Raw genomic sequence first — 11,047 nt, 5'->3', positions numbered from 1 at the left:
TATATATATATATAAAACAACATTTCATATTGTTCATTCCAAATAATTAAATAAATAAAAATCAAAATAATCTCTGATTATTTACATGTGGCTATTTTAGTCGCAAAATTTATAGAATACCCAAATAATCCTCATAATCTTTAGAATACGACTGAGAATATTAGAACTCAATTTTAAAACAATCGGGGGTTATTTTAACGCTTCAATAAACTCTAGAACAAAAACAACCTATAAATAGTAGAAACTATTTTGGCACTTTATGACTAAATAAATATATTCACAAAATTTGCAAGAAATTAAATATGAAAATTTGGAATGCAGAATGAAAATCACAAATCTATATATACAAAGAAATGGCCAGAAGCTATTATACGAGTCTCCATCCACCCCTAATGTGTCTAACAATATGAATACCACATCTTTAAGACAAACTGTGCAAGAGGGGATTCGAACCCCCGACTTGAGGGATCTTATACCGTGAACGCCAACAAACTTGCTGGGGCAAGCGGCGCGTGCGCGCGCACACACACACGGACACACGCACGCACGCGCGCGCACACAGATATATAATTCTTATGTGAAGTAAACAAAAACAAGAAAAAAATACAACATACATTTTCATGGTTAAGAAATTAAGAGTTTAAATTATATTTATATAACACCATTATTTATTCTCCATGTGGCATCAATTGTAGGGCTCATAACATAAAATTAAATATAGGCATCGACATCTCTTACATAATACATCTCCATCAGTCGCATTGAGTTGGTCATTGCTTTGTCAGACTTCAATTAATCTCAGCCACCCCACACTAAACATCAAAAATACCAATTATACAACTTTAGTAAATACTGAAAAAACAAAAACTGAAAATTTATTGCTAAAAAAACCAGGAATCAAATCATTAATACGTCAAAAAAAAAAAAAAAAACCAAAATAAAAAAATAAAAAACTGCATAAAAAATATTTAGATGGTTGATAAAATAAAGAGATTATTCACATACTAAAAGATAATAATATAATAAGACTTGAGTTTTTATTTATTTATTTTATGTGGCATTTCTATTTGATTAATAAGAAAACAAATAAGGGATAATTTCATACAAAGCACAAGAAACATTGCTATTTATAAATCAAGCACCTGGGCGATTTTTTGAACTATGAAACCGATGCATTCTAGCGTGCCACGATCAAACCATTGTGAATTTGTTCAAAATGAAAAAAATGGATTGAGTTTTTATTGTGACCTTTAATATTTGAGCGAGAATTTGAAAAGTGGATGAAAGAGGGTGCTTGATTCGTAAATAGTAATGTTTTGAGTGCCTTCCATGTAATCTCCCCCCCAACAAATAAATATTTGTTTTTTATAATCCAAATTATTTACTTTTGCAGTTGAACCATAAAATCATTTTAGCATTCAGAAATAAAAAAAAATGGTACAGATAGAGTACTTAGATGACATGGTTTGACGGTGCTTGTGAATGGACATCCAAGATTCATTATGCAATAAACCATTGACTAACTACATTGGATAGACATTTATAACATGAAAGATTTATATACATACCACTCAATTCTTGTGTATTTACATATCTAACCCCTAAACTTCAATTTGTACATAGATGACACCTTACATGTTCATGAAAAGATGTATTTCAATTTTAAAAAATTTAAATAATAGTAATTTTTGATGTCATATGAAAGATTAGGTGTTCTTAATGTATGAAGTAAAGTGTTTAACATGTGTAAACAATGTTAGGGGTGTCAAAAATTTACTTGACACGACAACTCAATCCGAACCCGACTCGAAAAATTTGAGTCTATGTTGACCTGAATAATTTTTGGGTTTGGTTCAGGTTAGGAATCCTAACCAGTTTTAATTTTTTCGGGTTGGGTTCGGATTAACCTGCCAACACAAAATTGACACGAGATTGGCTCAAAATTAACCTAATTTTGACCCGAATCGCTGTCATACCTTATGTTAATAGTGGCTGGGTTCAGGTCAATGGGTTTGAGACGGTTGGGTTTGGTGGGTTGGTTTTCTAACCCGTTTAATATTAAGGTCGGGTTCGAGTCAAACAATTCTGGGTAGAGTCGATTTCAGGTCAAATCTGAACCTGACCCGCGAACCCGACTTGACATCCTAGTAAATACATGGGAATAGGGTGAAATCTATGTAAATACCCCTTATAACATTAGCAACAGATCAAATTTGAATATCAAAGCTTCAGTCGTTTTTCAATATATATGTATATTGATATTGGTATATTGTTAATATCATCATTTCTTAATTGGCAAAGTGTTAACCTTAATGTCCTCACAGAAATATGTATAGATATATATTAATATTGATATATTGGCAATATCATCATTTCTTAAGTTGCCACGTGTCGCCTTAATATCCTCACTTCAACCACACTAATATATTTATAAACATTTTACTAAACAAAACTGGAATTCTTATGAATAGCAGTGTTTTAGCAAGAGCTCATATTCTCATAAGTATTTTACATTCTCATACCTTTCGATTGAGGCAGATTAATTAGTCCAATCCATCTCCAGCATGATTTATCACCTGTTCCTTCAGAATCTTGAGAGCCTCTGCAACACCATCCTAACAAAAAATGAAAATTACATGATCCGTAAGTCAAATCTTCAGCTTTAATCATTCATAAGATTGCTTGCTAATATAGAAAAGGGAAATTTACATGCATACCGCACAATTCTTAAATATTTACATATCTAACGGCTAAACTTTCATATTTACGTATATAACAGCTAAACTTTAATATTTACATGCGAAAGACTCAAATCTTTAATATCACAGAATACCATTTTTACTTACTTTTTAAATGCGAAGTACACCTTTTCATGCATAGGTTAGATTTGTAAATACATAAAAATTTGTTAGATTTGTTAGATTTGTAAATTACCATTTTTACTTACTTTTTAAATGCGAAGTACACATTTTCATGCATAGGTTTATGACAACAAAGAGTAAATATAAAATAGATTTGTAAATGTTTGTTAGATTTGTAAATACATAAAAATTGTGTTATGCATGAAAATTTTCCATTAAAAAAGGAGGGATTTACACACATACCACTCAATTCCTATGTATTTACATATCTAACATATAAATTTTACTTTTTACATTTATACCACCTCAAATTTTCATATCATGACAAAAATACCACCTTTCTTAAAAAAGGTGGCATGTATGTAAAATTTGAAGTTTACTTGTCAAATATGTAACTACATAGGAACTGAGTGGTATGTATGTAAATTTTCCTATAAAAAAACCTCAGCCGATAAAATTTCTGCAATCTTCAGTGCTTGCTCCTTCATTGTAGGAGATAAGGCCAAGTTTATAGCTTTAATTAACATATCTGCAGCTTTTTTTATGCTTTCAGCATCACTGTTTTCTGGAAGAAGATGAAGCCTCTCTAACGGCGCTGGTGAAACTCCCAACCAGCAGAGTCTCTCAGCCCAATAAAACTGATCTAGAATGAAAGGGCAGAGGATCTGACAGAAGCAGAGAAAATATAAGAAAATACAAGCTATAACTTCAAAAGATATGAAATTTCAGTAATATCTTTAATATTTTGGCAATAGTGTGATTTCGGGAACCCTTTGGATTTTAAAGTTGGGATATTTATATCGTACGCGATTCTTCCATATTTACATGTCTCACACCTAAAATTTCATATTTACACAAATAGCACTTTGGTGCTTTAAATCTATGCATGAAAATGTGTATTTGTATTCTAAAATGTGATAAAAGTACTATTTTTAACGTGATAATAAAGAATTGAGTGTTATATGTGTAATTGATAAAAGTGTTATTTTAAACTACTTCTAAGCGTACAAAAGATAAATTTGCCCTTAGGCTAGGCACCCATGTAACAGTTTATGACATCAAGTTATTATAAGTGTAAATATCAAACTTCAGTTGTTCGATATGTAAATACATAAGAATTGTGAGGTATGTACGTAAATTTTCCTATTTTATTTTGCATCGCTGTGATGCACTACTATTGCTTCTCCGAAGATAATTTGTTTGCTCTATTTACATTCACAAAAAATAGATTATGGATATTTCTTTTACAGAGAGTGAAAAAGAAGAGAGCCTAATTTGTAGTTTGTAGAAGATAACCTGGGAAACACCAGCATGAAGTGCTGCAGCAGATGCTCCACTGTGCCGATTTAAGACGACCAATAAATCATCTTGCTACACTGATGAAAGTGACAAAAAATATATAAAAGGGAAATTTACATCCATAGCATACAATTCTTATGTATTTGCATCTCACACCTACAAAACTTTCATATTTATATATATAGTACTTTGGCACTTCCATCTATGCATGGAAAAGTGTATTCTACTTCTTAAAAGTAGCAATGGTGCTATTTTTATTTGACTTTAAGGATTTGAGTGTTATATGTGTAAATATGAAAGTTTAGTTGTGGGATACGAAAATAAATGAGAAATGTGTGCTATGTATGCAAATGGCTCTATATAAAATTGCTTGGAAATAAGGCAGCACCTGCCCCCGTGATGAATTACAGCTGCACACCTTGGGAACAGCCACATGTATGGAACGGTACTGATTAATTTTAATCAAACAAAAATTCAATTAAAAAAAAACGGGTTAGCCCCAGAGAGGTAGAATAAAAGAACTTTATAATGCCCTGTAGGATAAAAGCATTTTGTAATGCCCTGTCTGAAGGAAAAAATGTGCTTACCCAGAAAAACAAAGGAGCCTACCACCAAAGAGAAATCTACAATCTTGCCCATAATTTAGATTAGATGGATTATCCGAACCTGATGAGGTGCCAATAAACAAATTTATGGCAGCATCTAAAGGCTCATATCCGGCAGAGAAAAGGACGAATCGGTAAAACGTGGTCTTTATAACTACTTCAAGAACTGAAAGAAATGCCTCAGGATTCCTAATGAAACCCATGCTGCAGAATTTATGAACGTGAGAAATGATATGTTGGGTGGATAACGCAGGCTGTATTTATGGCATATTAACAAATAAAAGAGAAATTTACATCCATACCACATAATTCTTATGCTTATGCATTTACATATCATTTACATATCTAACACCCAAAATTTGATGTTTACATTTATAACACCTTACTGTCATGAATCTATGCATGTAAAGGGGTATTTCAATTTTAAAAAGATAATGATTGTGGAATTTTTTATGTGATTAAGTTGTACGCATGTAAATATGAATGTTTAGGTGCTAGATACATAAATACATAAGAATCTTGTTCATTACCAGTATAGAAATGCCCGCTTTACTGCATGATATCGCAAATCATTGATTGTGCTAGTGTTTTACAAAAGATAGTGTGTTTTACATAAGTTTCTAATTAAGTTTCTAAGGGACATTTACATACATACCACCCAAATCCTATGTATTTACATATCTAACACCAAAACATCTCATATTTTTAACACCCAAATCATTCACATAACATCAATCTAAATCTTCCTTTAAGAATATAAATCGAAGGATGAAAATTTTATAAAAAAAAAGCTTCAAAGAATGTTTTATAGAGATAACTGGCATCTGAGGCCATTTGGTTGAAAATTTCTACAGATTCACCCTACATGTTTCTATTATTCTCAAATGCATCAGGTCAGATATTTGCGAAAGCAGACCCAACAAATTCTAATTTGTTAAGGCAATTTATTGTTCAGCTAGAGTCAATGTTATGTACACCTTCTTGTACATTTATGTACAGGTTTAAGTAAGTCTAGTCAAATCTTGTAATATTGAAAAGGACAACCCTGAAGCTATAAATACAACGGATAAAAAAACTGAAGGAGAATTCCTTCCTTTCTTTTCCTCTGTTAGAAAGGGAAACTATTTGACTCACTTCTCTCAACTCTCAGGTGTTTCAGCCGAGGTGGTACACCCACAAATACATTGAGATTTAGCAAGAAGAACCATTCTTAACAACTAATGACCAACAAAATAAAAAATGATGGGATATACTAGTAAATAAATTAAGAAAGTGATTCAATAAAAAGAACTAGCCAAAATGTCAGAAGAAATAAGTATTTTTGCATGACAAAGAGTTGAGAGCTTTCCTTCCAATAGAACTTAGTCCAATAAAAATGGGTAAGCATGAACTAGATTCATCCATAAGAAAACTTTGCAAACCAGTATGATTTGCGCATAGCGAATTTTTCTTGATTGAGAATCTAGGAAAAGTGGAGGCCAATATTTCCCTGCATTTATTGCAGGAAAAATGCCATTCCGGAGGAAGAAACCAAAATCCACACACATGAGCATTTGATGGCCAGTACCCTGTTATTTATATCATTTCAGGTCAAAATTATATTTAAGAAAAAAAGATAAAAAGAAAATATAAAATATATGTTGTAGAAAAAGCTCATAAACTTGATGGTTTAATGCAATTCAAAATAGAAGGAAGAAGAGAAATCAAGGATATTCTTTCATATCTTAAAAAAAACAAAAGGACCTCAATAATCTATAGGCCAGACAGATAAGAGCAATATAAAACTTTGCATAACAATATGACTAACGAGTTCTAATATAGTCAACAATGAAAACTTAAGGAATACCTTTATAAGATAGCTTTTCACAACTTAGATTTTTAGAAAGTTGCCATAACTCTATTGGCTAAATTTTCTAGCTACTATTCAAAACATTTTGGTGAAAAATCATTCTTTTACAATTAGATCTGTTAAAATATGTTAGCTATAAGAAAATTGCAATCCAATCTTTTAAAAAGATTTTTTTTTTAAATATAAAATCAATAACAACTTTCAAAAAATCTATTTTCTTCACAAAAACTCTTATTCTTACAAATAGTTATAGATGCCCCCAAATAAACCTTAATTTTGATAGCTTAAGAGCATAATTCCGATGATATTTAGAAAAATGATGTTTACATTCCTGATCGTGCATTTATTTTAACTCCATCTTTTCCCCAAAAAATTATTATAAAACATAAATTCATTAAAGCACAACGAAAAGCAAATGGAGCAAAAAAAAATTAGAACATTGGAAACCAAAGATCAGATAAAATATTCCTTACATTAAAGTTCATGTAATATACCTGGGCATTCAACAATCTCTTTACTGAACCCATACCTGATCATTAAAAGAAAAGCTCATAAATGTTTAGTAATATTTGTCCAGTTAAAAATAAAACAGTTCAAACTAGAAAATGCAATGAAATTGGTGGAATAAAATTTCCTTGTTCACTCCACTAGAATTTATATTTTTGCTCTCCTTGGCCACCCTCTTACTAGAATTTCAAATTGCAATTTTACAATTAAATTTCACTTTGATTAATTTGTACAAGTTTATCCCTCAAGGTTAATTTTGCAATCTGCCTAAGAGACTCCAAGATCACAGTGTAACAATGTAATATAATAGTGTGGTTCTTCCTTTGATTCCAACGGTCTTAAAAGACAAATAAAACATGCACAATTCAGTTCTGATATAAACATGTCCCAAACTATGGGTCACAAGTAATCAAATTTTAAAATCTTACAGTAGCAATGGTGATTTTACTCGCTTGTGCCAAATTGGTAAATTGGTTACAGGATCCTGAAGTTATTATCATGTATATCAGCACAGAAATGAATTATAAGTTTCTAAACATCATTAACAAAACTAGAAAATTTTAGTGAGTAGTGATTCCATCATGCTTAATCGCACCATAAAAGGAAGAGGGCTTAAATGTAAACAATCACTTCTCCAAGTCCCCCATTCTTCCGTGAAGAGTGGCCACATCCAGTGTTCAACATCATTCCAGCAGACCTGTTCACCAGATCTCAAAAATAAAAAGAAAGATTTACATATGTACCACTAAAATCCTATATATTTACATGAATATCACCTTCACTATGCTTGAAAAGGTGTATTTCATTTTTTAAATGTTAAATGATAGTATTTTTGATGTGGTATGAAAGACTTGGGTTGTATAAATATAAGAAGTAAAGCTTAAGTGTTAGATATGTAAATACGTAGGCCCTGGATGGGATGTATGTAAATGACCTAAATCAAAGACGAAGGAAGCTATTTAAATTAATTGAGCGAAAAAAGGTATGGCAAAGCTACCTCATTAGCAGAACCTTCGTGCAAATATTTGTATAAAAAAGGGAGCTCCTTTTTGAAACAGCGTTCAAAAGAAGAAGGAGCACTGAAAAAATAGAAAATAAATGTTATTTTTAAGGGGGTCCTAATAAAAATATTATACGGCATTTCATACATACCAAACAATTCTTATGTATTTACATATATAAAACCTAAACATTCATATTTACATGCACATCACTCAAATCTTTAACATCACATCAGAAATATCACAATCACCGTTTTTTTAAAAGTCAAATACACCTTTTCATACGTGGTGTTAAGTATCTGAGGGGTATGCATGTAAATATAATTGTTTGTGTTAGATATGTGAATACATAAGAATTGTGTGGTATGTATACAAATTTCCATTTCTTTAAATCACATAAAGAGACACATAAGCGGGATGTCAAATAACAATTTGAAAGAAACTAATCAGGAGTATAATGAATATAACATGATAAAATCATAACAACAATAACATTGTGATTTAAGCCAAAGGAATTTTTGATTCGTAATACCGTAATTCACTTATTCATAAATCAAAGAAAAATAAAATTAAGAGTGATTTCAGTACCTATAGGGAACAACATAAGGAGCAGCAACCACACAATCTATTTGATATAACTCAGCAATATTCCAGCCTTCCTGGAATAAAATGAATTAAGAAAAAATGTTTAGTAAACAAATTTAAAAAATCAGCAAATGAAGGCTTTAAAAATAGCATCACTACTTGCAGAACTTTTTTTTTTAATTTTACATCAGTACCAAGGCGAAAAAATTTATCGCAATGAAATCGCCATTTAAGCAAGGATCATCTCCAAAAACTTTTGCTACATTTATTAAACATTCATTTTTATGCTGTGTCTTAATCTTCGTCTTGTACATCGCAAAGGACATCAGCTCAGAATCACCTAGCTTATCAAATTGGCGGGCAGAAAGTACTGAAGGAGTTGTAACTGATAAAAAGGAAACATTTTTTGCTTCCAGATGATATATTATATCCTGTAAAATTACAGAAGAAAAAAAATAATTATGGGCTCCATAATCAGAATCAGGTTAATTAAAACGCAAGATCATTGTAGTCCACCTGATGCTCTGCATGGGTGATGAACACCACATGGTAGTGTTCCTGGTCGCTTGCAAGCGCAGAAGCAATAGCCTAACAAAACCATGAAATTAATTCTTTAAAAGGAATTTATATACATAACATTCAATCCATATGGCGGAACTCTACATCATCATTTTGTTTTTGGTTTTTGTTTTTTTTTTTTGGTTGACAAATGCAAGGTGACAACCATAAAATAGTTCTTCTCAATCCGAAGAAAATGGAAAAAAAAAACTAAAAGAAAACGATTTGTATGGTTTATCTCCATTTTTAGTCGAAACGCGAAGCAAATGAAATGGATTACCGCAAGGGGATAAACGTCGCCCTTAGTGCCGAAAGCCATGAACACGGCTCGAGGTCTAGGGTTTGTCCCCATTATTAGCACCTACAGAAGAACCACCGCATGTTATGCTGTTAGAGTATGCGGATTTTATAAGAACAAATTTGGAAGATACAATATACTGAACTAAATATGAATTTTCATTCCGTTCTTCTGCTTAACAGCGGGTAACCCCTTTTATTTTTTCTTCAAACAGGTACTAGGAAATCAATGTTAAGGGGATTTAAATAAATATCACAATAATTTTTATGTAATCTAATTTTTTTAAAAAATAAACAACAAAAAAATTTTTATACGACGAGAGCTCAATTCAAACTTTGTGATACTGTCAAAGTTCAATTCATTAAAATACATTCAAATTAAGTTTGAGCTTGGCCCGAACTTGAATCATTTTAAGTTACCGAGCTTTAAACCCTGGTTAACGAGCTCTAATTGAGCTGAGCTACTAATAACCTATCGATCACACTGTTCATTAGAAGCTCCATGATCGCAGAACTTCAACAGCATTTAAATCAAACATCTTCAATTCCGTTTCTCCGCCGCTATCCCGGATTCAGTAAATCCCCTCGGAATGCGGATTTAAGGGATTAAAAGGAGTTGAAATGCGCCGAAGGGAATGGAAGGAATGGAGAGAGAAGAGGTTTACCTTGCTCAATGGTTTGGGGAGTTAAGAAGAGCTTCGTACGCCGCGATCCCGTCGTTAACAGCTAACTACAGTCCAGCTGTAGCGATAGGGTTAGGGTTTTGAGCATTAGAGCGGGAATGAAGACGATAGCGCTCAGAGGAGAGTAAATAATTCATGACGAAAATTAAAAATAAAATTAGTAATGAATAAGTTTAATAATTATTAATTTATTTATTAAATGATTAATACTTAAATAATTAGTGAATATTAAAATGATGCTTAATAAATAATTAATTTTAAAAATTAAAGTAATGCTTATTTAATTTAATAGATAAATAAATGTTTATTAATATAATTAAAAATATTACACTTAAATTAGAATTAATAATTATATCATAGATGCTTAATATAATATTTAAATTTTTTACATGAATTATCAAATTATTCACATAATTTAATTGCATTTAACATTTATCATACCAAATTAATTTTAGGATTTAAATATTTAGAATAACTAAAACCAAATTTACAATTTTTATTAGAATGTGCTTTTATAATAATATTTATTGTCATTTACCAAAAATATATAATCAATAGGCACCAGTGGTCTAGTGGTAGAATAGTACCCTGCCACGGTACAGACCCGGGTTCGATTCCCGGCTGGTGCATTTAATAAATGGACCTTTTTTTCATTTATGAAATAAATGCTTAATTTACATTTTTAAATTATTATAGACAGATAATAAAAAAGAGGCTTATCTTAGGTCAAAATCATTCATGGGCTAATATTTTTGCAGGCGATTTAACATGTAATATTTAATTTAAAATAATTCATTAATCC

General features: G+C 31.1%; 1 protein-coding gene and 1 non-coding gene across 4 annotated transcripts; one reads left to right on the top strand and one right to left on the bottom strand.

The window, feature by feature from the left end:
• Nucleotides 1–594: 594 nt before the first annotated feature.
• LOC110019263 (sterol 3-beta-glucosyltransferase UGT80B1) lies at nt 595–10,372 on the bottom strand. Of its 3 annotated transcripts, none has more exons than XM_020716875.1 (16): nt 10,228–10,372; nt 9,546–9,626; nt 9,224–9,295; nt 8,902–9,138; nt 8,711–8,781; nt 8,119–8,200; nt 7,717–7,818; nt 7,550–7,605; nt 7,109–7,143; nt 6,114–6,333; nt 4,748–4,969; nt 4,549–4,608; nt 4,158–4,197; nt 3,305–3,526; nt 2,523–2,615; nt 595–812 (listed from the first exon to the last, which is right to left on the bottom strand). In XM_020716875.1, exons 2-15 carry the CDS (start codon nt 9,615–9,617, stop codon nt 2,544–2,546), a joined length of 1,563 nt encoding a protein of 520 aa, XP_020572534.1. In that variant the 5' UTR covers nt 9,618–9,626; nt 10,228–10,372; the 3' UTR covers nt 595–812; nt 2,523–2,543. The 3 variants fall into 3 exon arrangements, 2 of the variants coding, with proteins under 2 accessions (XP_020572534.1, XP_020572535.1); XM_020716876.1 differs by having other exon boundaries at nt 8,711–8,777; nt 9,048–9,138; XR_002293440.1 differs by lacking the exons at nt 595–812; nt 2,523–2,615 and having other exon boundaries at nt 3,468–3,526; nt 4,158–4,232.
• Nucleotides 10,373–10,803: 431 nt separating this feature from the next.
• TRNAG-GCC lies at nt 10,804–10,874 on the top strand. Its single transcript has one exon. It is a non-coding gene; the product is annotated as a tRNA-Gly (tRNA).
• The last annotated feature ends 173 nt before the right edge of the window (nt 10,875–11,047 follow it).

This window comes from Phalaenopsis equestris, unplaced genomic scaffold (genome assembly GCF_001263595.1).
Source record: "Phalaenopsis equestris unplaced genomic scaffold, ASM126359v1 Scaffold000054, whole genome shotgun sequence".
Taxonomy (NCBI): Eukaryota; Viridiplantae; Streptophyta; class Magnoliopsida; order Asparagales; family Orchidaceae; genus Phalaenopsis; species Phalaenopsis equestris.
The sequence above is the reverse complement of the archived record's forward strand: the minus strand, read 5'-3'. Positions and strand labels throughout refer to the sequence as shown.

Bases quoted from the DNA above. Each gene is read 5' to 3' on its own strand.
- LOC110019263 (XM_020716875.1), bottom strand. From the start codon at position 9,617: ATGGGGACAAACCCTAGACCTCGAGCCGTGTTCATGGCTTTCGGCACT. The intron at 9,139-9,223 runs GTGGACTACAAT...GTAATTTTACAG, and splicing joins TCACCCATGCAGAGCATCAG to GATATAATATATCATCTGGA. The intron at 7,819-8,118 runs GTAGCTTTGCCA...TCTGGTGAACAG, and splicing joins ACGAAGGTTCTGCTAATGAG to GTCTGCTGGAATGATGTTGA.